Raw genomic sequence first — 26,591 nt, 5'->3', positions numbered from 1 at the left:
CATGCAAAATCTAAACATGTTTGTGTTAGTAAATTGCTCAGTGCAAAGAAAGAGAAGTAATGGTAACCTGGCATTTTTTTGTTCCTTCTACATGTGTCTAATAGACATGAACAAGTTCTTTGAAAAACATCTATGACCTTTGAAACATGTCTCGTCCTTATGCTCTATATTGACTATGGTTTCAATAATAAACATACATTTGCATAAAGCATCTATATGTATCCATGCCCACGTTGATTAGAGTATTACAAACTTGAAAAGTATTAATTTAAGGTACATTTAGAACAAATAAAAAAATGTGCGATTAAATGCGATTAATTGTGAGTTAACTCATGACAATCATGCGATTAATCGCGATTACATTTTTTTATCGATTGGCAGCCCTAATAAAAATTATAAAAAATATGATATATATATATATATATAGTATATGGATATACAATATATATATATAAAATTTCATACAGCAAAAAATAAACATATATTCTTGTGTCAATGACAAGGAGGTTTTATTTACCTTTATAACCATCTCAAATGTGAACACACCAGTGAAGACGTAATCTAGATATTTCAGCACCTGAGGGAACCACAAAACAGTGTGAGTGCTAGAAATAAGAAGTAATTTTCTTCCTATTTCTGCAGTCCCACAGACCGTTTGAGCAAGGGAAAGCATATGATGCCATAAATACTGGAAAAAAATCTGTGTAAACCATAGTGTTGGGCCCCACTGCAGCTATGATTCAGCGAGTAATTCAATAATCTTCAAAACAGAACAGACATGATGTACAATGTATTTTTCTGAGAGACAAAAATAGATGTTTTGAATAAACACTCAAGTTTTTCCATCCTTTCATTCCTCCCACATGAGCAGTTGGGGAATATTGTGTGAAAGCAGAGATTCATCAGACAAGCCGATCACCCTCAATGAATCAATTACAGAGAAAACAGTGGACAGTGGGATTCTTGAAGACATGTGTACATGTAATTCTCTGTTATTCAGAGAGCACGGCTACATTTATGGGCTAATGCAGTCTGAAGTCTTCTCGCAGGCTTTCCCGGAAAAAAAAAAATTGTGCAAAAGCCAGTCAAGATGGGCTAGTGACATTTCAGCATGACATTTCAGACAAGGGCTGCCATACTGCCCTACAGGACTGGTCTTGAGTTATGTAAACTCCACTGATGTCATAACCCCAGCTTACAACGAAAGACAGTGACAATGAGATCAAAGTTTGTTGCATTTTATAGATTTATAAGATAGCACTTTAAAAAAATGGTTATATTTAAAACAGATGTGGCAAGACGATTCACTAAATATACTTTTTCAGGTCTGGAAATTTTTCATTTCTTGACATTTGCAAGTGTCTGTGTGTCTTACGTCATTGCGGGGGGCATTGGCCTGCACAGGGTCTTCAGCAGCGAGAGCGATGCTGCTCATGGTGATGACTGTGAGGATACACATCTCAAAATACCTCAGGTTCACCACATAATGGCACAGCCGTCTCACTCTACAGAGGCAACATGAAGACACAAAACTTATTCACACTATTCAGTAGGTACATCGAAATCTAAATGTTTATTCACAGCAGTTCTATGCAGGTAATATATGTGATACACATTTCATGTCTCTCCTGAAGATTGTGCTAGAACATATAGGGTTTGGGGTTTAACTCACGGGTTAGTTGGACCAAACACAAACATGGAGCTGTATGGCAGAATGTGTTTGGGCGCATTCTGATTTAGCTCATCAAGATCCTTCTTTTCCTCGTTCAGCAGTAGACTGTCACCATCAATGTTGTTCACTGTCAAACAGATAATCATTAGAGCAAAGATGAGGAGGGAATGTCACAAGTGGCAAATAAACACTCAAAGCTGCCTTCTTTTTAGCAGTGCTGAATTTGTAGTTAGTAGATAATACTTGTGGATAATACTATAGTTAGTAGATAATTCAACCAAAAATTAATAGTCTGTCATCATCTACAGTATTTACCCTCATGTCACTTAAAAAAAAATTCCTCTGTGGAACACAAAAGTAGTCATTTAGCATAATTTCTAAGCTGCTGTTATACAAGATCTTGACCAAAAACTGATGCACTTCTTGATGGAAATGACATCACAACATTAGCTTTTAGCTAAATTTTTGGTCGAGATCTTGTATTGACTAAGAGTAAAGCCCAATTTATACTTCTGCGTCGAACTCACGCCGTAGCTACGTCGTAGGCTGTGTGTAGCGCGCGTACCCTTCGGCGTACCCTGACGTGCACCTCTCCAAAAATTTAACAACGCGTCAACTCTACGCGGACGCAAGTGCTGTGATTGGTCTGCTAGGACCGCTCCCTCGGGTTTCACATGCTCCCTCTGCAAGTGTAATTGCGCGTCAACGTGGACAACGACGCAGAAGTATAAATGAAAACCAACGCGTTGCCTACAGCGTAGAGGCTCCGGCGTAGGTCCGACGCAGAAGTATAAATCAGCCTTAAAGCACTCTGTAAAGTCTACTCCAGCACATCCCAAAGACTTTCAATGAATTTAAGGTCTGGACTCAGAGGTGCCAATTTATGTGTGGAAATCATTCTTCATGCTCCCTCCCAACCATTCTTTCACAATTTGAGCCTGATGAATCTTGACATTGTCATCCTGGAATATGGCCATGATTTGTTTTCCTAAATGAAAAGCTACACACTCCATCAATTAGGGTCAGAAGAACTGTTGCCAAACATATGCTAGAAACATAATAATCACTGCGATAATAATCCAATCATAGACTCTTAAGCATTTGCTTATTTAAATCCAAAGATAAATGTTAAATAATACTTACTGGGGATGATTATGGTCTCTCCTGGTGGGGCAGTAATGGTGACGGGGATGTTGACTCCGATTGGGCCTGCTCTGGTGCTGTTTTTTAGATTATCCGTGACTTCTGGCTTCTCATCAGTAGGAGACTGGAGAGGGCTGGTGGCTAGGCTGTCTGTTTCTGTCGGTCTGCCCCTGTAATAATTGGAAAGCTATACATCTGAACAAAATAATACACAACATACACAATATAACTCAAAGAGCTCCCTAATGCTTTGCAAAGTATGTGCACATCAAAGCAACAATAAAATTGTAGCAACAAATGCCATGTCTGATCATATACTCAATGTCAGTCTATTCAGAATGTACACGGCTTCAAAATGCCTCGCATAAAATGATGAATGACACCGCGTTATATAACAAAATATCAAAGTAATTTCATTTATTAAAAAAACAAAACAAAAAATAGCATACTTTTCAAGAAAACCCTTTGAAAGAAAAAAAGTATTTGGACTCTTTGTGGTTTTCAAACATTAGTGGAACAAATTCAAAATTCATGTGAACTAAAATGTTGGCTACTCTGCTACACCTGTGTGAATCTAATGAGAACTGACTTCACACGTGCACTAAGAATCACCTTGAAACAAGCTGGTCAAAAGATATTGCAAAAATGTGTATATGTATGTGTAGTTTTGAGAAAAGCTGTAGTATTTTTTTTTCCTGCAACTTCCACTTTTAGTATTTTGTTATCTTAAATGTCATGTTTTTTTTATTTATGGCTTAAAGGGATAGTTCACCCAAAAATGAAAATTCTGTCATCATTTACTCACCCTTGTGTCATTCCAAACCTGTATGACTTTCTAAGAAAGAAAAGAAAGTGATGTGACGTGTGTATTCAAGTATGGTGTCCCATATTCGGAATTTGTGCTCTGCATTTCACCCATCCAAGTGCACACACACAGCAGTGAGTATTGAACGCACACACTCCGTGAACACACACCCGGAGCAGTAGGCAGCCATATTTGCTGGCTCAAGAGCACCTCAGTTGTGGATAATGAGAGTGGAAGAGAGCGCTGTTCATTCACTCCCCCCACCAACATTTCCTGCCGGTACTGAGACTCAAACCTGCGACCTTCGGGTTACAAGTCCGACTCTCTAACCATTAGGCCACAACTTTTTTTCCCCCCAAAGAAAGTAAAAGATTTTACAATGGGCACTGGTTTTCTGTGCTGTCTCAGACAAGACAGATGGGACTCGAACCCACAACCCTTAGTTCCGAAGGCTGATGCCTTATTCATTCGGCCACTGGTTTCTTTGTTCTGTGGAACATTAAAGAAGATATTTTGAAGAATGTTGATAACAAAACAGTTTTGGTTCCCATTGACTTTCATTATACGGACAAAAAAAAAATACAATAGAAGTCAAGGGAAACTGAAAATAATTGGTTACCAACAATATTCAAAATATTTTTTTTGTGTCTGTGCTCTTCAGAAGAACATACAGTCGACATACAGTCTGAGAACATACCTGCGTTTTCCACCATTCTCCCTGCATTCTTCTCCATCCAGTGTGGACTGGGCTTTAACACGGGGCCGGTGTCTCCTCCTCTCTCCATTCCCTCCTTCGCCCTCTTTGTGACCTCGAACCCTACTCTCACCCCTGCCTCCATTACCGATCGGGCCGTTTCCGTTCCCGTTGAGCTCTCTTGATCGGCGAGAATGGTGATGTCTGTGTTCTCTCTCCTCCATCCCTGAGCCCTCCTCAGGAGAGCCAGCCATGTGGTTCATGTGTCCCCCATCCTGACTGCTGCTGCGCTCCAGGCCGCCCTGGTGCTCTCGGTTTCGGCTGTGGTGTCTATGCTGCCGCCCCTCCCCTGCATCTCCGTTCTCTCCACGACATCGATGAGGCTTCTTTGTCGGTTGACACTCTCGACTGTCCCCATCTCCGTCAGTCCTGGAATTGTCCACAGTGCCGTCTCGATGTTCCACCACCAGAGGCCGATCGTGGTGGGTCTTCATGTCGGGCCGCAGATGCAGTGCAGAAGACATGTGCAGACGCTCTTCGGGCTCTAGTTCGTTGAAAAGGGCCTCGCTGCTGTTGCGCAGATTGTGTCTGCGCAGCTGGTTGGTGCGCTGCTCCCATATGGACATCTTCTGCAGTGACCTCTGCTGCTCTTTACTGAGGGACGGGAGAACATTCGCCTGAATTACACATCAATTTGTACCTACTCCGATAACACCCACATCCATGAGCCTACCACTGTCGACCACTCAAAATCACTCCGATCACAGTAAGTTTTCATGATATCATATGTCAGGAGTTTGACATAAGATGACATGATCAACAGTAATGTTGTTTGCAAACAATACAGCATGAATGGCTTTTCTTTGTTGTTTTTTTTAAGAATAAACAATTAGCCAATCAAAACAGAGGTAGACCTAATTTTAAATCTTGAAGGTACAGGAAACTTTTAAAAAAGTAAGTAAAGTATTAAAACTAAAACTAAAAGTGAAATAAAAATAAAGCAATATAGAAAACATTTAAACAAAAACAAATGAAATGTACAACAGATGTGCAACACAATTACCAAAAAACCTAAAATAAGTAACTTTACTTAACTAACTAAATAAAAGTACAAAAATAAAAGTTAACTTAAAATATTAACAAATACTATACAAGTATTCATCAAAACAGAGGTCATTTGCATACAGTTCATTCATTCTTAAAGGTAGGGGTGAGCGGGGCACAACCTAACGCGGGGCTAGTTGTAACACACATGGTTTAAAACTTTCCACACATGCCAGCATGACGCAACTTAATGTATTTTACTAGTTGCCAAATCAACACTTTATAGAGAAAAAAATGCGCCAAAATTAAAAAAATCTTTGGAAGATATCACTGAACATTTATTTAACCATAGCAAAAGTAAATTTCTTACTTAAGTTACTTTTTCATCTCTGTTTTTTGTGTTTCTTATATCTTATATCTGTTATTTAGCAATTGAGATAGTTCTTTAATGCTGATCTAACCAGCAGAAGACCCTAGCCAGGTTTAAATCCCGGTTGCACATGTGGGGCATGTTTTAACACTGCGTTACAATGTGCCCCTCACATGTTACAATGTGCCCCACCTGTGGGGCATGTTGTCACATTTCACTTCCAGTCTTTCGGTGTAAATCAAGAAAAATGTATACACTCTATTAATGAAACAAACCCACATATTTGTACTAGACGTGTGAAATGAATGTGGGGAAAAATAAATACTCTGAACCCCAAGTGAATTTTCACAAACTGAGAAAGTCAAAAAGTGTTAGGTTGTGTCCTGCTCTCCCCTACTTTTAAAGTCACTTTTGGGTGAGCTACCCCTTTAAGAATATCAGGCTCTCAAGCATCCGAGTGGAACAGTGGTTGGCATAGATGTTTTTTTATACAGTATACAGTTTCAGTATTATCTGTACCTCATGCTCTTTAACTCATGCATTTCACTTACGTCCAACACCAAATGCATTGTTAAGAAGAGACAGAGACTACAGGGACTCAGAAGCCCTAATGATGTGCTAATAGCATGTGCTAATGATAAAAATCACTAAAGTTGAACAAAAATAATAATAGCATCCTGAGCTGTGTCACTATACCTCACAAAGCGACGACATGGAGTGTAGACATAACTCCTTTGAGACACATTCAGGGTAGCACAACACAGAAAAATGACAGACATGTTTAAGACAAACAATCACATTATATGAAAAGAGGTCAAGAGAGAAGGGAAGAACAACTAGTGGGAAAGAAAAACACACACAAATAGAAAAATGCAACAAGAAATGGGAATGTTGACACACAAACAACACAAAACCTGCAGATGTCAATATAATTTCAATGCACCAAATGATGTTTTCTGATGAAAAGTCCCGTTCTATCCCTTGCATGCAGGAACATACACACACAAACCCCAAACCCACACACTACAAAGCCCGTTGATCCAAATAGTCAGTGAAGCTTGCAGACAGCACACCCAGACTGCTCTGTTTAGCTTGGCCTTCATTCATATTGGAAAAGTTATCCGCTATCAAAAGGATAAAAATCAAAGTGCTGCAGGCCTCTGAGCCTTCACATATATAATACATCTATCTAAGGACAAAAGGAGACCATGTAAAGGAGGAATAACAAGCTCCAAGTACCAAGCACAAATACTTATATCTATCTATCTATCTATCTATCTATCTATCTATCTATCTATCTATCTATCTATCTATCTATCTATCTATCTATCTATCTATCTATCTATCTATCCATCTAAGCAACTTCCATGCAACAGGCTAGCAAATATTCAAACTAGAGATGCGCAGTTGGCGGTTACAGCGGATGACGTGACGAAAAATTATATTTTAATTAAATTCGGGCGGATGGCGGTTGAACCAATCAAATGATTGTTAGGCCTGCTGGTATAAAATTAATTGCACTGTCTGCCTGAAAAAGACGCGCTCTCTTCCCATGCAGTCAAAATGAACGGGAGTCTTCAGAACAGGTTCGTCCTAGTCGTCACCCTGACATGACAGTGCGTAGAGTTAATTAGCCTAAATGACTTGTTATTTTATTCAAGCTTTCTTTCTTTCTGCAAAAATATAAAGTGCAATAGGCATTAATTAGTAGTAGGCTAAATAGCAGCATGTTGAAATTATGTGCCAAATTGCGTTTTTTTATTACAATGATATAATTGTACAGTAGCCTAGTCAGGTACGGTCAGGTTTGCCGATGTGCGTTTTATTCAGGCTATTTATTTATTTTTGTCCCTGTGCGCCGATCGGAGATGGAGTTCACTGCTGATATTCCGGGGATACAACATAGCCAATAGGCTATACTTGTAGGAACTTTAGCTTTTAAATATCTTTGCTGCATTGGATCAGTATCCTTTCTAGAACAGGCAAGAGCTTTCTAGCCTTGCGGCTCGCATCAGTCATAGACCTAAAAACAATCAGCGGATGGCGGGTGGGTACGGCTTTGAAATTTGGTAAAAAAACTTTGGTGCGGGTGGATGGCGGACGGATGATGAGTTTTGTGATGCGGTTGCGGATGAAATAATAGCCCATCCGCACATCTCTAATTCAAACATATATAAAACAGATTTTTTTTTTTACCCATTTTCTTTCTTTCTTAATTTCAGACAACATTTTGTGAAGCCAACATTCAAGGATGTGTTGATTAAAGTGTTGATTAATTGGAATCTGTATGAAAGCATTTGTTTCCTACTAATAATTGATGCTGTGATCAACCCCAAAATCAATGAGATGAGCTATGAATAAAAAGACGGAGAGGGGAAACAATGAGAGAATTAAAGCATTAAGGAGATAGGAAGAGGAGAGGAGAGGAGAGGAGAGGAGAGGAGAGGAGAGGAGAGGAGAGGAGAGGAGAGGAGAGGAGAGGAGTATTGTAAGTGAGAGCACAACTCACGGTGAGTGAACGCTGCAGACTGAAGACCTGCGAGAGATTGCATCTCGATTTTGCTTTACAAAACTGCACATGCGAAACAAAAAAACAAAACAAAAGAATGAGACACAAACTCAACTGAAAAAAGTGCCGAGGGAGCAGATGGCAGTCAGGGTGATGTCACTCTGTCTGCCCACCTGCCCCCGTGTGTTTCAAATACAAGACAAACATTGGTAACACTTCAGTAAAGGACACTTTAAACACTGTACAGACTGTGGCCTTGGAGAATGTCTCAAGACTTTGAAATTATGAAATTATTTAAACAAATTCTGGCCCTCCACTTCAGTGTCACCAAAATATAAAGCTAATAATACATGTGTTAAAAACAACTCAGACCAAATTAAAGATCTTAACAATAAACAAGCTGCATTACAGAAATGTACAGTTGGCAGTTTAGTCAATTTGATTTGATGTGATCAAATGAAATGTGGATTATAATTAGTTTTGTTAAGAAATATTGAGGTGACAATTGTAAAGTACTAACATCATGTGCTCTGTGAACAGAAAAAAAATGGTTACACATATGAAAACAAATATAAATGAAAGTAGCACAACAAGACAACCATTCAGACTGTTTTGTTTTCTAAAAACCTACTGCAGATTGGCATTACTCAGTGTTTCTTCAAATAAAGTCATTTGTATAGAAGAGGATGATTTGTAAAAATGTTTAGTTTCTCTTATAGTTAAAACTGTCTTGGAAACGTTTGACAAGGAATATACTATATTATATATTTAACATATTGTATATTGTTATTACACATTTTTTACAGAGTTATTACAAACTTTTACACAAATTATGTTGTGGATTCATTTCCATCATGACCAACAATTTTGCCACTAATACAGTTAGCAACTATTAGTGTACTTGTTTACAAAAAAAGACGGGCATGAAATGAAATTAATTAAAGAAGTTCAATTTCAATCTGAAAATATAATAAAAATATTGTGTACTTAGGATACACATAATGCCTTAGCAAGACAAATGAGTCAATCTTTTTTCCTAAAAATGCTTAAATGTTATTTCTGTCACTGTCATTTTCTGTGATGCATGTCTATAGACTGTTTGATGTTTACAAATTACTGTAAATAAACTAATGAGACTGTGAAGGGGTGAAAAGTGCTCATCGTTGAAGAAACAATCTAATTCCACTCCTAATTTCCTTAAACTACAAAATATTTTAGGTTTATTTATCTAGTAGAAGATTTGGGGCAAAAATGCGCCATAATAACCATCTCTGCAGATTACATATAATTAAAATATAATAATATACTGTAGCTTTGAAACACCATAAACACACTTATGAAGAACAGACTACACAGAGCAGGTTTAAAGGGGAGGCCAGGGTAACACTGACATTGACTATACAAACAATCAAGCAATCACAAAAAACTTAACAGAGAAGTAACAAACAACAGCTACAGTGCACATTATAGGAAAAGTTCCATAGAGCAAAGTTGGATACAAAAAAATACAGAAAAAAATTAATAAAAAAGCAAAGGGAAAGTAACACAGACACTTACGCTGCTATTGAGATGTTGGCAGCAGACATAGGGCTGACCTCCTTCACCTCCATGGCCTTCTGAAGAGCCAAGCTCTTCTTCGCTGCCTCCTCTTGTTGCTCTTCATCCTAAATTCAAGGACATTGCAGAAATGAAAGCTCAGGATAAAAGAAACATACTGCCTCTTCAGGTGACATCCAGATATAGGAAGCCTTATTAAGGTCAAATTACCTTTGTCAGCTCCTGTGCGTTGGCGAGGTTATCCACGGCAATGGCCAAGAATACATTGAGAAGCGTGTCTGGTTGTTTTCAGGTTAGAGAACTGTCTGTATTTCATATTGCATTTCAATTAAAGGGATAGTTCACCCAAAAATTAATTTCATTACAGGTTTGGAACAATTTAAAAGGGAGTAAAAAATAACAAACATTTAATTTTTGGGTGAACTATCCCTTTAACATACATTACATTTGCATTAAGACAAGATTATATTTTTACATTTTATCAATAATTTCAAGAAATTAATTTGAATGAATCTGAGATGAATTTGAATCTTTTTTACATGAAAAAGTATTAAAAATATATATATTTCTCAAATAAATAATTAAAAATGTATATATATATTTATTTAAACATGTTCTTTGCCTCTTAGAATATTCACTGTAAGATTTTCCATATGCAGAACTTTTTAATTGTAGATGCATTAAAAATATTTTTGTCCTAACCAGATGCAACTCCGTAACGTGTGATAAAAGGTATCAGACCTTTCATCTTAACCAGCTGCGATAGTGATACATGAAGAGCAACAGGGGATTCTATTTACTGTTAAAAATAACAGTTTCTATTTATATGACGTCGCGGCTGGAACAACAACATACAAAGAATAATAATGATAATCTCAGGTACTGATTATGTGCTTTAATTCAAGTTAAAAGAATGTATTATGAGTTTGAATATCATTTTGTGTGGCCTTTATGACAGTGACGATGGATAACTCACCTCAGATCTTGAAAATAAATGTAAAAAAAAAATCTAATTGTGAACTCAATATGACCAATCCTATGACAGTTTGTTTCAGTCACTCAGTATGTATTTTTATTAATGTTCAAATGGTGTAATATCTATAAATTTGATTATGTGCTTATCCATTCCATTGCGAGTGCAGTTCGCTTGCAAAGAGAGCTCTACTCATACGCTCCTCTGATTGGCTGTGATTGATTTGTCATGTCTCAAAGTTGGGTCTCTTCTGTTTAGTTGTGGACAGACAAATGTCGCTGAAATCTTATCGCATCGTGTCTGGTTAGGACACACTGTGATGCTGAATATTTAAAACATCTGAACATATGTAGGACAGGATACAGTTTCCAAAAAGCGTAAGAACAATGAAGTAGACCGAGGAGAACATTCCACTCCGGACGCCACCCTGGGACTCGATGCCATGATACATCACAGCATTCCAATCCTCTCCTGTCAAAATCTGCAAGAGGCATAAACAGGTCAAGCACACCAAACAGTCTTATAGTTTAATATATATATACTGTATGTATATGAAAAACACATTAAACATTCATAAGGCCAAACTAAAATAAAGTATACCTGGAAGACTGTCATTATGGCTGCAGGGAAGCTGTCAAAGTTTGTAGTGGGTGTTTCGTCTTCAAAATTAAACCTAGTTGGGAAGAGAGAGAGCTTCAGCGCACTTGGTGTAAAAAGGCTTCAGATGTACACTGAAGATTTTGATGTCAGTTCTGGTTTGCTTTAATTTGGTTCAGCGATGCAGGGCTGTCAAAACAAACATACTGAGTTACCAGGATCAAAATTCTGTTTTATCATCATTTGTACCTTTGAGCACGGCACTTATCAGTAATTTATCGACTTGAATCTGAGGAACAATCAGAATAAAATGTACTCATTTGTTTCATTCACCCTCTGAATGAAAACACAGAGAGATTTTCCAAACCTTAAAACTGTCCCCACAGATACCCTGGTTTTTCATCTTGACCCCCGTAAAACACACCCAACATTCTGGTGAAATCAAATAAAATTCTGCCAAATATGCCACCATTCCTGAAATACTAACAAACAGATGCACTTAAAAAACTGTCTGTCAAGCGAGATTTAGATTCACCACCTCTTGCATGTAAGGCAAGGAATATTTGTCCCCGTCTCAGATGAAATCAACCGGAGGATCAGTTTTCCTCTTTTGTCATTTATCCCTGCCATTCTCTTTCTCTTTCTAGCATTTTATTTTTAGATTTCAAAGTTCTCTTTTCAGCCCTGCCTTCAAATCGCCTTTCAGAGTCTGGCCTTCAAGGGAACCACAAGATCACAGCGGTGACTCATCCATTCATAAAGGAGATTCAGAGCACGCTTGCTTTCACAACAGAGAATTATTGCGCAAGGGATATATAATTCAGTCCTGGCTTGTCGTGGGATGTGTGCATTAGCTTTACATTGTAAACACAAAGAGGTTTCCAACAGAAGCTGCAGTAGATGCATTATTGCATCCTCAGTTCACTTGAAAAAGAAGCTTTGAATATGCTTGATTACACTGAATTTTGTAAATGCAAAAAAGATTTTGTAATTGCTGGGGAAGCATCGAAGGGTTTTGTATTTCATGCCTACACATGCAAACACTTACTTTCTTCATAGAACAAACCTGAGCGAGCTTTTGTTTCAGGGCCTTCAGGGGCCTCACAACTAAAGACGACAAAAACAGGATGAAAACGTTGACAGAGGCTCATTTGACAGGATGTTCTGCTGGAGGGAAAATCTCCAAATAATTCATCGCAATCTGATTTGCATCAGCAACTGAAAACTAAACCTAAAAGTCGGTTATATCATCTGCATATTTCTCTGCAACACAAGGAATAAAACAACCACTTCACTCAGAGCGTTCTAGCGAGCACAGACAGGGTCAAGAAACTCAATGAGCAAAGACTAAATTAGAAAGTCTCTTCAAACCACTCAAATGCTTATGCTTGTGCTCTGCAATCCCTTCCAAAACTCCAGCGCTTTCACTGGTAATCTGCATGACAGCAATTTGACTAACTCTAGGGGCTTTTGACAGGACCTCAAAAACACAGTCACCAAACAAAGCCAGGTGAGTTAATACGATCAGACCCTGCAGGCATTAAACCTTGATTACATCACAGCCAATAGGAGACGTGCATGTATACTGACGTCACAACACGCACGGGACGACCACCTATCAGAACACATCATCATGAATGAAGATCATAAATGCTGTATGTGTCAAATTAAAAATAGGACTACCAGTGCATGTGAGCTTTATTTGGAAGGGGAGAGTGACTCATGGGTACCATTTCCCATTTGACTCTTGAATATGCATTTCTTCCTTTAGACACACAGTCTGGCTGTGATGACTAATGGACATTCACACAGGACGCGTTCTTGCGTTAAAAAAAAAAAGACGGAGCGCAACTATACTAAAAAGAAGCCATGTTTAAGTGTGTGAACACGCATTATCTATTGCTAACAATAATAAACACTAACCCTACACTGGAGATGTTCAGATTCATCTAATTGGATCATTGTTTAAAAATTGAAAATGATCCGTTGTGCACAAGAGGCCAAGGTTTGGCTGGTTAATAAAATAAATTATAAAATAAAATAAAATAAACAAAAGAGGGAGAGGAAGTGGAAGGGCATGACTAAAGCTTTCATTCATTAAGCTTGTTGTCAGCGGGGTGTCTTTCGTTAAAGCATATTCAGCTCAGTAATTCTTTAAGCGTAGAGATCTAAATCCTTGTTGGCATGCCGTATCACTCCCTCTGCTCACAAGAGTTGGCACGAGGGCAGAGGAATTATAGAAGAGAAGGGAGCGGATGATGGATGGTTGGACTTAAATTCTGACAGAAAATGCATTTGTAAAATTTTATTGATGCGAGATGGCAACAGAAGAAAATGAATGAACTAATTACTATTGAAGGAAGGTAGGTAGTAAAGTGCGCATCCAGTAGATTCTTACGCGAACATGAGGGTCAGCGTGCAGTGCGTGTGACGCGAATTTCGTCATCAGAAGAGTACGCGTGTACTCTGTATTTCATTTTTTGTCAGTATTTACATGGGTTGTAACTTGTGGCGAGAGATTGCTCTAAATTATGCATGCGTCAAAAACGCCTGTGTACGCGTATGAGTCAAAGGAAGTATACTTTGCAAGGCTGTGCCATGAGGCCATGGGAGAGGATATGTGATCACACGACAATAACAACATGATGTAGAACGTTGAGATTACATTCTGCACACATTCACACTATATAGAACATACTTTTTTGAGAAATACAGTAAGTACTTGTACAAAAGAAGTAGAGAGTATGCAATTTAGGATGCAGACAGTGTCCCGGAAGAAAATTCTAATTTATCCAGAGCCAACAGCTCAAACTTGAGACTGACTATTAAAACATATTACCGAAACTGCACTTGACAGCAGGACACGTTTTTACAAGCCCATTACATAAATGAGATTGCACAATTGAGCACATGTTGTGACCAGTTTTGTTCATGGATAAGGCAGATGGAGCCTAGGGCTGATCTCAGTCTGACAGAAGACACATCAAACACGCCATCAGGCTTTAGATCAGCTCAAGAAAACTGATCTGAAGCAGATGCCACAGAGATATTACGAAAACTTCTATTAGAGCTTCATGGTAGACCTGCTGTGGTCATAAGGTTGCATTCAGACTTGCAATTCCAGCATCTTTACAGAATCTGCTCCAGTCTGACACAGTCACTTTTTGATTGTAGTTATGTTATGCTATTAATTAATCAAAAAGAGCATGAGGGTTGTCTATATTTTTCAATTTGCAAATTGTTTGGTGGACGATATTTGACGAGATGTGGAATACGTTTTTTTTTTTTTTTTAACAGAACACATAAATATTCTTTCTTGGATAAATCAAAGGGGTGAAATTGGACAGAAATAGCTAGAATGATGGAAGATCAGAAGTCACTCACTGGCCCCCGAAGAGCTGCATGCCTAGCAGAGCAAACACCACGATGAAGAGGAAGAGGAGGAAGAGCAAGCTAATAATGGACTTCATTGAGTTTAACAGTGAAACCACCAGATTCCGCAAAGAGTTCCAATACCTGCAAAGAGAGAGAAAGAGAGAGAATTAACATATAGACCACAACATATAGAAGTGGCTCTGATCACTTTAAGAAATGCTGGTTTCAGAGAGTAAAAAAAAATGTATTACAAATATTCATCCTATGATTCTGTAAGGGGTTTGTTATATTGTGTATATACTCCAAGTGTCAAAGCTGATTTATTTTAAACCATATATATATATCTACTTACTTGGTTACTTTAAATATACGGAGCAGACGCAGGGCTCTCAGAACACTGATCCCAAAAGATGCACCCGGCTGGATTGCTGCCCACACCACCTCAAATATACTGCCCACAATTACCTGAGAATATAAATTAAGAGTCTTTCTGTTATATGGTTTTATTTTTTGTGAGCAGATGGCAATTATTAAAACAGTCTGGACTAACTAGAAAACAAATAAAATATAATGGAAAAATAACAGTTGGAGTGAATGTGAGTAAAATGGCTCAGAGCATGCATGTGGCGATCCAGCGTGGACACAAGTATCACAGTGGCTGATAATGACTGACTGAATGCAGCCTCACAGGCTCGTCTGAATCGTGTGCTGTGACTCACCCCAAAGTCAAAACAGTTGAATGAGGAGTGAAAGTAGTTTCTGGGCCCCAGGCCGTACATCTTTAGAGTCATCTCTGTCAGAAACAGACCCAGGAATACAAACTCTGCCAGGTCTAACAGCCCATAGAAATGAAAGGAGAGATTAGGTTATCCATCACCACCCAAGCTTTTCCCACACAAACCTTCAAACTAATGCTATTACAAGATAGAGCTGGGCAACAAAGCTAAAAGAAATAAAATACCAATTTTTTCAGCATTTCGACAATCTTCAATATATACTTTTATAATATATATATATATATATATATATATATATATATAAATGTATTTATATCTCAAAATTTATCTCAAGTTGTTAATTCGATTTTTTTTCAATCAGAGGATCAATCATTTAAGCAAAAAGTAAAATAATGTAATTAAATGTTATAATAATTTTACGATTTGATATTTATTTTATTTTATTATAATTTAACAATACACAATAATTTACAATTTCTACTAAAACATTTTTATATACACAGTGTTGTTATTACAGTGCACATTATTGTTAGCTACAACTAAAACTAAAACATTAAATATAGCTTTGGTAATTGAAAAATTATACATATTACAAGAAAAACTAAAATTAGAAATGTTGCTTTGGCAACTAACTGAAATCAATAAGTTTAATAAAATTACAAAAACTAAAATAAAAATAAATTAAAAGTAAATAGAAATATTTCAAAAAATATTTATAAAATTTACAAAAGCGCATAGCAAAATAAATAAAACAAACTAAAATGAAAATGAAAATGGACAAAACAGAAATATAAGCTAATTCAAGATACTAATAATAATATATTTATAACACTGAATATATGAAAAATGCCACCGGCATTAAGTGATTAATCTAAATCCTAGCTTTGAATTGATTCATTAAAACAAGCTGCTTTATAGAAATGAATGAAATTTATCAAGTCATTTTTTGCTTGAGAAACTGAAATGAGATGCTATTACTGTAAAAGATGCCATTAAAACGTCTGGCACAAATCTTTCATGTTCATGAGTCGTGACTCACAGAGCAAGGAGAGATTGCAAAACTAGTCTAATGACATGCTGTTTAGGAAACTAAATATAACCCACAAATAATCAATGTGCTTTGACACAGTTCAATTGTATTTGCTAGTGAACAGAAAGCAAGCGCTCTTACACAGGGCCTTGGTGAGCCCCTCAGGCTGGTCGTAATGGACCATAGCCACGCACATCGTGTTCAATCCCACCAAGCAGAGAACGATCCAGTAGAAACTTTGTGCCTTCACCATCCGCCGGATGAAAAAGCGTATCCTCTTTTCCTTTCGACGGAAGTACGAGGAGCTATCGTTCTTACTGCTCTTCAGGCTAGCTCGGGCGAAAGGTGATCCAGGTGGCGCTAGAGAGGTTAAAAAACATTCAAAAACAAATTAAGGGAAGATGCTTAAACTCTAATCACAGAGCTACTACTGTAAATTCATCTGTAATGTGACTATGAATAATATATGCAAGAATATAAACAGCATTTTGTTGAGATCAGTGGCAATGGATTTGTTATTCATTATAGTGTTAGACAGAGACACTTAAGTGTTTAAGATTATAAATCATTCTATCTGCTTTTTAAATCTAAAAACTGAAGAGAACATCTTCTCAAGCTTGAAAGATTTTAAGGCTTATTACGGCAGTACTAATGCACAGCAGAAGTCACCTGATCCTGCTTTCCCTTCTCCATTTTACCCACTTCAGCTAATGGGCACATTCAAGCTAATCTGAGAAACTCTGTAGAGGTTTCAGTTTACTATTTACCAAGGGAAGCGATTTCTTTGCTTTTTGCTGACTATTAATATCATTCTATACCAGATATACAAAATAAAATAAAATAAATTGAACAAATTCTATTCTAATGCTATATTGCAGAAAAATTTGATGCAGGCTATGTTAAAAAGTAGCATTTGGCATAGACAAAAAGGGTCATGCATCACAGTAATTGATAATGAGAGTTTCTTAAGGTTAAAGGTCAAAGCTTACCGACAGAGGAGATGTCTGTGAAATGTTCCTCTCCTTCTTCAGCACTGATGAGGTCGTTTCTACCCTTTCTGGTCTTTGTTCTTTTCAGGACTGAACACAAAAAACGCATAAGCATGCAAATACATATACACAAACATTATGATAGAGTTTAAAGAAACATTAAATTCCTAATCAGATGGGGGAAAAAATTCTTAGCACAGTTAAGCACAAGTTACGTAAATAAAACCAAAACGTAATGTCTTAATTTTTCATTAATTGAATGATATTTATACTTATTATATAAGCTTCATATGAGTGTCTAGCTACAGTGAAGTAATGTGTGCACATTACAGGCCTGATCTTGCAGTGACTCATTAGTCATGTGAAAACACAATCCTGGGTTCCCACCACTCTCACACTTTCACTTTCTCTATCTATCTATCCCCTGTTCTCTAAATGCATAGATCCAGTCGACACCACTAATTACAGCTCAAGAAGGAACCATAGCTTTAATCATCTGCCCTCTGCCTGATAGTGAAAACAGTGAAGATAGAAAACTAACAGATGTAATGACATTCTGTTGTAAGATGGGCAAAGCTATATACAATCACAACTTTACCTGATTTACTTATCGATTAATATTGCTTGTCAGCTCATTAATTACAGCAGATTAGCAGGCCACTAAATAACAAAAACATTGATTCATAGACTGGTTTAAAAAACAAAAACCTGCCTCAAAGCAAACCACATCAAAATAGAATTTTCTATTGTCCAAGTTTTTGAATAGACATAACGAGTTAAACGCAGGTAAATGTATATGATTAATACAACTAATAAAACTAAAATACACCACAACTGCAGCCTGCTGGAAAAACAGCATTACCTGTATATTGAAAATAGTTGAACTAATGTCATGCAGCAGAAAATGTACTTAGGTTAGTGGCATCACTACTTAGCTAGTCAGTGCCCAACATTGTGTGGCACGCATGTGAGCATGTATGTGTGTGCATGCGTATAATCCAATTATCCCAGTCATCTTAATCCCTGTAATTACTCCTGGCTTCCAAAACAGCCCAAATTGACAGAGATTATGGCCTTGATAAAACAGAGTCTGCGAGTAGAAAAGCAAGTAGCTCGCAGTGCGAATATAGGCAATATGGCATTAAGGATAAATAAAACAAATATTTTCTTTCCTGTCTTCACATATTTCCTACTGAAACTGGACGTTTAACTGGTTTTAGGAGGATTTAAGTATATAAATACAATACACATGGACTTTTATGTACATTTATTCTTGTATCTGTGGGAAAAATTGTATTTTGAGAGGTTCTGCACAACATGTGATCAATTCACTTATCTAGCAACTGTGCCCAGGTGAAAAGATCGAAATCTAAACTCAGATTTACCAAAAGCCATTTTACCCCATAACAGTGTAAAAGCATGGTCACATATGATGGCTCATGTAACAAGAGGGCATTCCTTCCACTGGCCTGGTTTGTCATAGGATACTATGGTAAACCAGCCCCATTGACCCTTGCCCAGTGCTTAAATTGTCAGAAATCGATGTAGTGGAAAAAGCAACAACGTCGTCCATGAGAGAATATCACTGATCAACTGAATGATAGTACGTCTTAACAAAGCTGTATACGAGACAGAATAATACACTAGGCTGTAGTTAGGGCTGTGCAGAAACTAGTGAATGATGCTCTTACAGTTGTGCCGTCACTGTTTAGAGACGTCATTGTATGTTCCAATCAAAACTTAATCAAAACTTAAGTTGTATGGTCAGAGTCGGGCACAGTGCCTTTTAATTGCTGTTTTTGATCCGGCAATTATTTATTTACAAATTAAGCACTGCCCTTGCCCTCTTTTCACCTGGGTTGTTTTGCTTCCTCCTGTACCACGCACCATCCAAAGGGGATTTCTCCTCAGCATTCTGATCCTCCTCCGCCAGCAACACCTCCTCTGGAATGAACAAATATAATTAAGAAAACCAGTGAAACCATTATATGAAATACACTCTATAAAGAATTAAGGTGCATTTTCACTAGTACTGCACAGATGACTAAATTATACTAACATTTTTGCACTACAACTATTCAGATGCCGTACTTTCTTTTAAATACATAAGAATATATTAGACTTTATCTGAAATACTTTACAGAGATTCATTATTTAATTTTCAATATCTTGTCTATTAGCTTTGAAAAATTCAGGCTTGAAATGAATAGGGTTGTATTCATAATTAAATATTTCTATGCATCATGATGAAGTGTTGAACAGAATCCTTTGACACAGCATAGAGAGGTCACGTTTATACCAACCTGCCTTGCAGATCCACTCCAGGTATCCAGTGAGCTCTCTCTCAATCTGCTGCTGTCTGCGCAGCTTCAAGAACTCCTGCCTCTTCTCCACTCGCTCTCTTTCTTTGGCAAACTCCCTAAGACCAAAAACACATAATAAAAATAATGCACATAAATCATCTAAATTCGGAATGCTTTTCAAGACAATTCTCTGAGTGTGTTGTGTTCGAAAGCCCATCTTATTTTAGGTTACAGTTCTTGCTCAGAACATTCCTATCATTTTGTTTTGTGTTTCTCAAACCATTTCAAGAGGTCTCTCAGAACTGCACACTGTAATTGTCTCACTATGCTGACACACACAAATAAAGTTAACCATAGAGTGAATAAAGTTAACCATTAGTGTTACAATTCATCTTAAAGGGACAGGTATTTGTCTAGCACAGGATTTCCTAAAAGCAAGCAATCTGAAATCTGCCCTCTTTTTACATGGAACCACATAACATTTTGAGCCAATCACCTGAGCCGTAAATGCCATGTGACTAATAACTCTGGAGATACAATAAAATTATGTCATGCAAATAGGCCTACTGATAGACTGATGGTACTGTAAAAACACCCACAGTATCAAACAACGCACAAGTGACTATCCTGAGCTATGAAGTCAAAGAAAAATATACTATTTTACACTTTAAAGAACCCTCAAGTAAATAATCAGGCATTGGTAAAACATTTACTGTTCACACTTTAAATAATGTCTGGTTAATAGTTATTTTTATTTTCCCTAGCACTGAAGCATTTTTTTTTAAAGACCTGGCAACCTACATGCTGTTGACAAGAAATATGAAGAAGCCTTTCACTTTCATTTTAAGCTGCTACGATACACGCAAAAGGTAAGACATATTTGAATTTGTCTCGAAACAAAACTAATATACAACTCTATAAGAACTTAAATCATGTAGTTAAGGAAACATACAGCTAAACACTTATTCCTGCATAGTTTGAGGTTCCATGTAAAATATCTACACAACTTATTATGGACATAAGAAAAAAAATGGCAAAAATTGACATTAACATCATTGACATTAACATCATGTTACCATACCATTAACATACATAAAATAGCGAACATGATTGTTTGAATAAGTTATATGTAAATAATCAGTGACATTATTTTGAAATCAGGAAATGAAAGATGTCAGAACAAAGGACACAGGGAAGCCTTTCAACCGTCTCAAACAGTCTCTCAAGCAGTAAGCTATCCTTCTCTTTTGTCATGCCTACAATTCACTTAAACAAATTATATTTTAATACACCTTTTGGACAGTTCCAATATATAATCATTTTAAACAATTTTTTTAAGGCAAAGGATTCCCTGAAATGAGAATTATACTGATTGGGGGTCGAGAACTGGGTGGAATAGAATCAAGTGGAAAAAGTTCGGTAGGAAACACCATTCTTGGAAGAAATGCTTTTGTTGTTGGAAGAAGAACTGCCCGATCTGTTCAAGCAGAAGGAGAAGTACATGGAAGGCATTTGACTGTGGTTGACACCCCAGGCTGGTGGTGGAATTATGCTGTGGAATATACTCCAAAGTTTGACATACTGGAAATTACAAGGTGCACAACACTGTGTCCTCCTGGACCTCACGCCTTCCTTCTGGTCATTCCTGTAGATAACATTTTTCCAGAAGTCTATAGAACGGCTTTGAATGAACATCTGGAGTTTTTGTCAGAGAATGTCTGGAGACATATTATTGTGCTGTTCAGCTCCATCACTCCATATGATGATAGATCTTTCGAAATCAATCTTAGAATCTGGCCAGACCTCCAATTACTTCTAAGAAGGTGTCAGAATAAGTATCATGTCCTTAATATTAAAGAAAGGAATGACAGCTCTCAAGTGATCACACTGCTGGAAAAAATTGAGGAAATGGTAGCCCAAAACAATCACAATTACTTTAAAATCAGCAAAATTGTGTCTCTAGAGGATGAGAGAGAGAAAATAAGAAAGGAAAAAGTCAAGCAGAGAATTATTGCTGTCAAGAGTCAAAGGACTGACCTTCAAGTATGCATTAAAGGTAAGAAAATTTAACACACTAAAGATAGACCCAAAACTGATTTCAGAGTTTGTGATTGTTGCCTTTAGAAGTTACACTGTTACACTTCAGTTACACTGAGTTATACTTTAAAAACATGATTTTACAGTTACATTTATGGAAAGTAATACTAGATAAGTGGGAAACCATTGCTCAAATATTTTACCTTTAGTACAAATAACAAACGGCAAACAGTATCTACAGTTATTTAGTGTAAATTACTAGGTGTAAAAAGAATCTAAATTTTTTTTACACAATAGCCAGTGCATTGAAAAAATCTGTATCTGTATCAGTCATAAGAAAAGCAACATCAGTCATTCTCTAATATAGTACATACTTGTAAATGAAAGAAAAAACATACTGATGCAATAATAGTCCTGAATTAAAATCATGTAATATAAACTGCAACATAATTTATAAAAATAGAGTCAGCAAAATAAATTTGACCTCTTCTTTCAGCTGAGGAACAATCTCTTACTGAAATAAAGATTGTAATACTTGGAGCATCGTGGGCTGCAAGGAGTTCTGTAGGCAACCTCATTCTGGGTGAAGAAGCTTTTCAAGTTGATGAATCAAGAACAACAGTATTCTGTGAGGTTAGGCATGCTGAAGTGGACAGTAAACAGTTGACTATAGTCGATACTCCAGGCTGGTTCTGGCAATATCCTCTCGAAAAGACATCAGAGATTGACAAACTGGAGATTAGACATAGTGTGCATCTATGTCCTCCTGGCCCACATGCAATTCTGTTAACTGTTCCTACTGCCATAGCATTTAATAAATCTTATCGAACAGCTGTAGAGGAACACATGGGTCTTTTAGGGAAGGAGGTGTGGAGCCATACAATCGTGCTGTTCACCAGAGGAGACTGGCTTGGAGAAACAACCATTGAGGAACGTATTGAAGAAGAAGGAGAGCATCTTGAGTGGCTAATGGAAAAATGTGGGTACAGATATCATGTTGTTAACTGTAAGAATCACACTGACAGCACACAAGTCACAGAACTCCTTGAGAAGATCGAGGAAATGGTGATGGAAAACAACGGTTGTCACTATGTGCCAGATGAGAAGAGCAATCCATTCAACGAGCTTGAGCTGAAGCTGAAGAAAGGCAAAAAAGACATGGAGAAAGGGCGTAGACAAAAATACATCCTTCAAGAGCTGCTTAAAGGTACAAGATATATTTACAAAAAAGTTGCAAAACTTAACAATGCAAGATATTCTTTGTAGACAAAAACACATACCATTTCTTTCTCATTAACAGAACGGAAAAAAAAACTTTCAGAAGTTAGGATTGTGCTTCTTGGAGGAGAAGGAGTTGGGAAAAGTACATCAGGAAACATGATTCTGCAAGGAAATTATTTTGACATTGCACCACAGGAGGTACTTAGCTTTTCTTATCTTTAATGCCAAATTATTGTGTAATTCCTATATGCCTGCACATTATTATTATTACATTATTTATATTTGGTCTAGGGATTTAAACCTCAGCCAAGAACAAAGCAATGTATGATGAAACGAAGAAAAATAGCAGGATGTCAAATCTCAGTGGTTGACACACCAAGATGGTCAACATCAAATCTGGAAGACGCAAAAGAAATTTTACGCAGTGTGACGGTTTGTTCGCCTGGTCCACATGTATTCCTGCTAGTGCTACCAGTAGATAATACTTTTTCAAAAAAAGATGAAAAAACAGTGATGGAGTTAATGAGCCTTTTTGGGGAGCATGTCTGGAGATATACTCTTATTATATTCTCTGGATACTGGCTGAAGGACACACCAGTTGAGCATTACATTGCGTGTGAAGGAGAAGCCCTGCAGACTTTGATAAGAAAGTGCGAGAACAGATATCATGTACTGGCTTATAACATTCATAACATCAAAAATCTGCTTGAGATGATTGAAGAGATGGTGGCAAGAAACAGAGGGGAATACTTTACACAACAAGAGAGAGAAAAAAAGGCAACAACATCATTTACTGGGAAGGTACTGACTGAAGAAGAGTGGAATAAACGCGAGGATGAACTCATCGTGAGGATGCTGGAAGCAGCAGTTGTGGACCTTGATGCAGAATCCAAACAACCATCTGGCAGACGAAGACAAAGCTTTGACAAACTGATCCCTAGTCGTAAGTTTCTGTTTAACTATAACTAGAATTTTACTGTGTTAGAGTAAAAGATTATACATCTGTGTAATAAATTGTAGGTCTGTCAAAACTGATGACACTTTAACTTATGTAATCAAATAAGTTTAATGCTACTGTTAAGGTGCCATTAAAACCACCCTACCGGCAGAGCCGGCTCTCCCTATAAGCGAACTAAGTGGCTGCTTAGGGCCCCGCCGTCACTAGGGGGCCCCCTAACTACAGATGGTACTCGCCGGTGTCGCCGCATTTTAACAGTCAACCAACCGTGTAAAACCGTTGTCTTCCCTGGACTTGGAAATTTGACCGCAAAAATTAAACGAGTCTATCCAACGGGTGCAGAAAAAAGGAGAAAAAAAATCACATTATAGTAGAGCTACTACTCTAACGAAATCCAAATTTTAAGCAGTTTTTACTGTAGAATTCTTTTTGTATTAATTTTTGAACTTGGCACATTACACAATGCACAAAGAGCGGCCTATTGCGTTTTCTGTACAATTCGCGGCGCTGTTTCTTGGCAACCAGAGGGTGCGTTAAAGTGGACATTATCCCATTAAAGTAGAGGTAGCCTACTCAAACGAAATCCACATTTTAAGCAGTTTTTACTGTAGAATTATTTTTGTATGAACTACATGTAACGTGCAACAATGACTGTAAAATGTAAAAAGTGTTACCTAGAGCTTTTATTAGATTTATGTATATATTTTATTACTAAACATTTTATATACACATTTGGCTAATGATTGTTCGCTGAAGTAGTGTTTTTGTAGTTGGAATATATAAAAAATAAATACCAACTCAAACTAAAATCTTTTGCAGAATTTTTTATCTCTTTGATAGATCAATATAGAAGAATATGTTTAAATCACTTTAGAAGGAAGCAAAGAAATTACTGGTCCAACTTCTCCCTCTTTTTAAAGTATGGAACAGGGAAAAGAAGTTCAAAGATAGAGACTCCAGCATCACCTGTAGTAGGCCTATGCAACAACTTTATTGAAGATTTTTAATACTAAAGGTTTTAAGCTGTCTAGTGGACAAAAAACAGTTAGTGCTGTTTTAAAATTTACAAAGCATTCAGACAGTAATAAAGTAGATGTAGAAATTTGGCAAATCTGTAATCTTTACTTTTCCTGTTTCAGTGAGTGTACTTTAATAAGCAGTAAAATAATTGTGGGCAATCATGTTAAAAGAGGTACAGATGAAATGTGTAAGGGTTAGATTGTATACAGTTGCTGGTTTGCGGTGGCAATACTCCATTATTCACTGCAAGGCAGGGCCCCAAAATTATCCTGCTTAGGGCCCCCAGATTTACAGAGCCGGCCCTGCCTACCGGTCAAAGGTTTGGAATAATTAAGATTGTTTTAATGTAAAAAAACAAACAAATCAACAAATGTCTTTGATTATCTTACTTTGTACTGAGCAAATATCAGATATACTACTATGAGAGATATGCATGTAAAACAAATATCCAGCAAAAAAGAAAATGAACCGAACCTTCTAACATTCATTTTATTTTCAGTGAGTGGAGATTCATTGTCTGATACCACCAGTTCAGTTGGAGCTAATACTCTGAACCCTGCTGATAAAGTATCTCAATGGCTCTGGCATCCAAGAAATAATGCACCATCATCTGGATATGACACTATGAGCATTACATCAAGTTCTCAGCACTCAAAAATTGAAAGAATCATAGATGATATTCCAATGGTCCAAAACCATCCTAGTGACATGGACACTCCAAAATATGCAGGGAATATGAGAGGAGAAAACCATGCTAGATCATTTTCAATGTAGAATGTTCTCTACAACCCAAACTATGTCAGTTTACATACTGTATGTGCAATGACTTGATATAATAATTAATAACTCAGTATGGTAAGAAAAGTACTTTTGTCAAGATAACATTTTCTGTTTCACATTGAGAAGAAGCCTGTGTGGGCTGTTGATCAACCTGTTATATGAGTGTGTTTTAGTGACTCTGCACTGTTTCTGTAGGTGTGTGAGGATTATTGTTATTATTATTTTTGATTCAGAATTGTTCAAGCAATGATGTAAATGTATAAACTATAAGCATTTTAAGTTACCTATTTATTATTATGTATTATTTAACGGTAACACTTAAGGCATGTTACGTGCCTCAACAATTTAAGTCATAACATAGCTATCTTTGCAAATTGTTAGCTTAATGATCGCTTAAAGCAGACATTGAAATCCATATCTTCAACTTATTGTGGTAATTAACATATTTATTTACACATTTAATTAATAGCAATTCATATAGTTGAATCCACTAGATGCAGCGCTGCTGCGTTGTTCATTCAAAACATTGAAGAGCCTCAATGCCGAGAAGATTTTAGTTACATCAAAACCCAGCCGTTCACATAGAACGCATTTTCTGTGCTGCAAATAATTGTTTATGCAATTTCCGAATTTATATTTGATTTATAAACGTTGTTCACTTTTTTTGTACAGTCATGTTATTTCATTGCTTTGAATAAACAATTTAATGTGATGCATTAATATTTTGCTCATTGTGCCTTCTTGTGGTCTCGGAAGACAAGCCAAAAGCTTTTTCCC

The 26,591-nt window shown here is 37.0% G+C and overlaps 2 protein-coding genes across 6 annotated transcripts in view; one reads left to right on the top strand and one right to left on the bottom strand.

The window, feature by feature from the left end:
• cacna1bb (calcium channel, voltage-dependent, N type, alpha 1B subunit, b) overlaps nucleotides 1-26,591 on the bottom strand; it is a 148,736-nt gene that overhangs the window by 43,079 nt on the left and 79,066 nt on the right. For 4 of the 5 annotated variants that reach the window (XM_082140195.1, XM_082140194.1, XM_082140196.1 and 1 more), the window contains exons 10-26: nucleotides 19,799-19,914; nucleotides 19,350-19,439; nucleotides 17,496-17,585; nucleotides 16,648-16,866; nucleotides 15,459-15,571; nucleotides 15,092-15,204; nucleotides 14,749-14,880; nucleotides 11,368-11,440; nucleotides 11,131-11,248; nucleotides 10,005-10,072; nucleotides 9,795-9,901; nucleotides 8,238-8,300; nucleotides 4,318-4,968; nucleotides 2,816-2,985; nucleotides 1,673-1,799; nucleotides 1,376-1,505; nucleotides 518-577 (exon numbers count right to left, since the gene is read on the bottom strand). In XM_082140195.1, coding sequence (XP_081996321.1) covers nucleotides 518-577; nucleotides 1,376-1,505; nucleotides 1,673-1,799; nucleotides 2,816-2,985; nucleotides 4,318-4,968; nucleotides 8,238-8,300; nucleotides 9,795-9,901; nucleotides 10,005-10,072; nucleotides 11,131-11,248; nucleotides 11,368-11,440; nucleotides 14,749-14,880; nucleotides 15,092-15,204; nucleotides 15,459-15,571; nucleotides 16,648-16,866; nucleotides 17,496-17,585; nucleotides 19,350-19,439; nucleotides 19,799-19,914 — 2,440 coding nt within the window. The remainder of the gene's footprint in view (nucleotides 1-517; nucleotides 578-1,375; nucleotides 1,506-1,672; nucleotides 1,800-2,815; nucleotides 2,986-4,317; nucleotides 4,969-8,237; nucleotides 8,301-9,794; nucleotides 9,902-10,004; nucleotides 10,073-11,130; nucleotides 11,249-11,367; nucleotides 11,441-14,748; nucleotides 14,881-15,091; nucleotides 15,205-15,458; nucleotides 15,572-16,647; nucleotides 16,867-17,495; nucleotides 17,586-19,349; nucleotides 19,440-19,798; nucleotides 19,915-26,591) is intronic. The other variant, XM_082140198.1, reaches the window with a different exon arrangement.
• Nucleotides 20,954-26,532, top strand: LOC309477086 (uncharacterized protein). Its single transcript, XM_082140230.1, has 7 exons — nucleotides 20,954-21,027; nucleotides 21,138-21,854; nucleotides 22,332-23,042; nucleotides 23,136-23,254; nucleotides 23,348-23,999; nucleotides 25,534-26,125; nucleotides 26,176-26,532. The coding sequence occupies exons 1-6, from the start codon at nucleotides 20,970-20,972 to the stop codon at nucleotides 25,806-25,808; spliced, it is 2,532 nt and encodes an 843-aa protein (XP_081996356.1). The 5' UTR covers nucleotides 20,954-20,969; the 3' UTR covers nucleotides 25,809-26,125; nucleotides 26,176-26,532.

This window comes from Leuciscus leuciscus (assembly GCF_965113295.1).
Source record: "Leuciscus leuciscus genome assembly, chromosome: 16".
Lineage (NCBI taxonomy): Eukaryota > Metazoa > Chordata > Actinopteri > Cypriniformes > Leuciscidae > Leuciscus > Leuciscus leuciscus.
This window is presented reverse-complemented; position numbering and strand designations above follow the sequence as displayed.

Excerpts from the sequence above, each read along its gene's own strand:
- LOC309477086 (XM_082140230.1), top strand. The coding sequence starts at position 20,970 with ATGTCAGAACAAAGGACACAGGGAAGCCTTTCAACCGTCTCAAACAGT. Across the intron at positions 21,855-22,331 it reads CCTTCAAGTATGCATTAAAG|CTGAGGAACAATCTCTTACT; the intron begins GTAAGAAAATTT and ends CTCTTCTTTCAG. Across the intron at positions 23,255-23,347 it reads TTGACATTGCACCACAGGAG|GGATTTAAACCTCAGCCAAG; the intron begins GTACTTAGCTTT and ends TATTTGGTCTAG.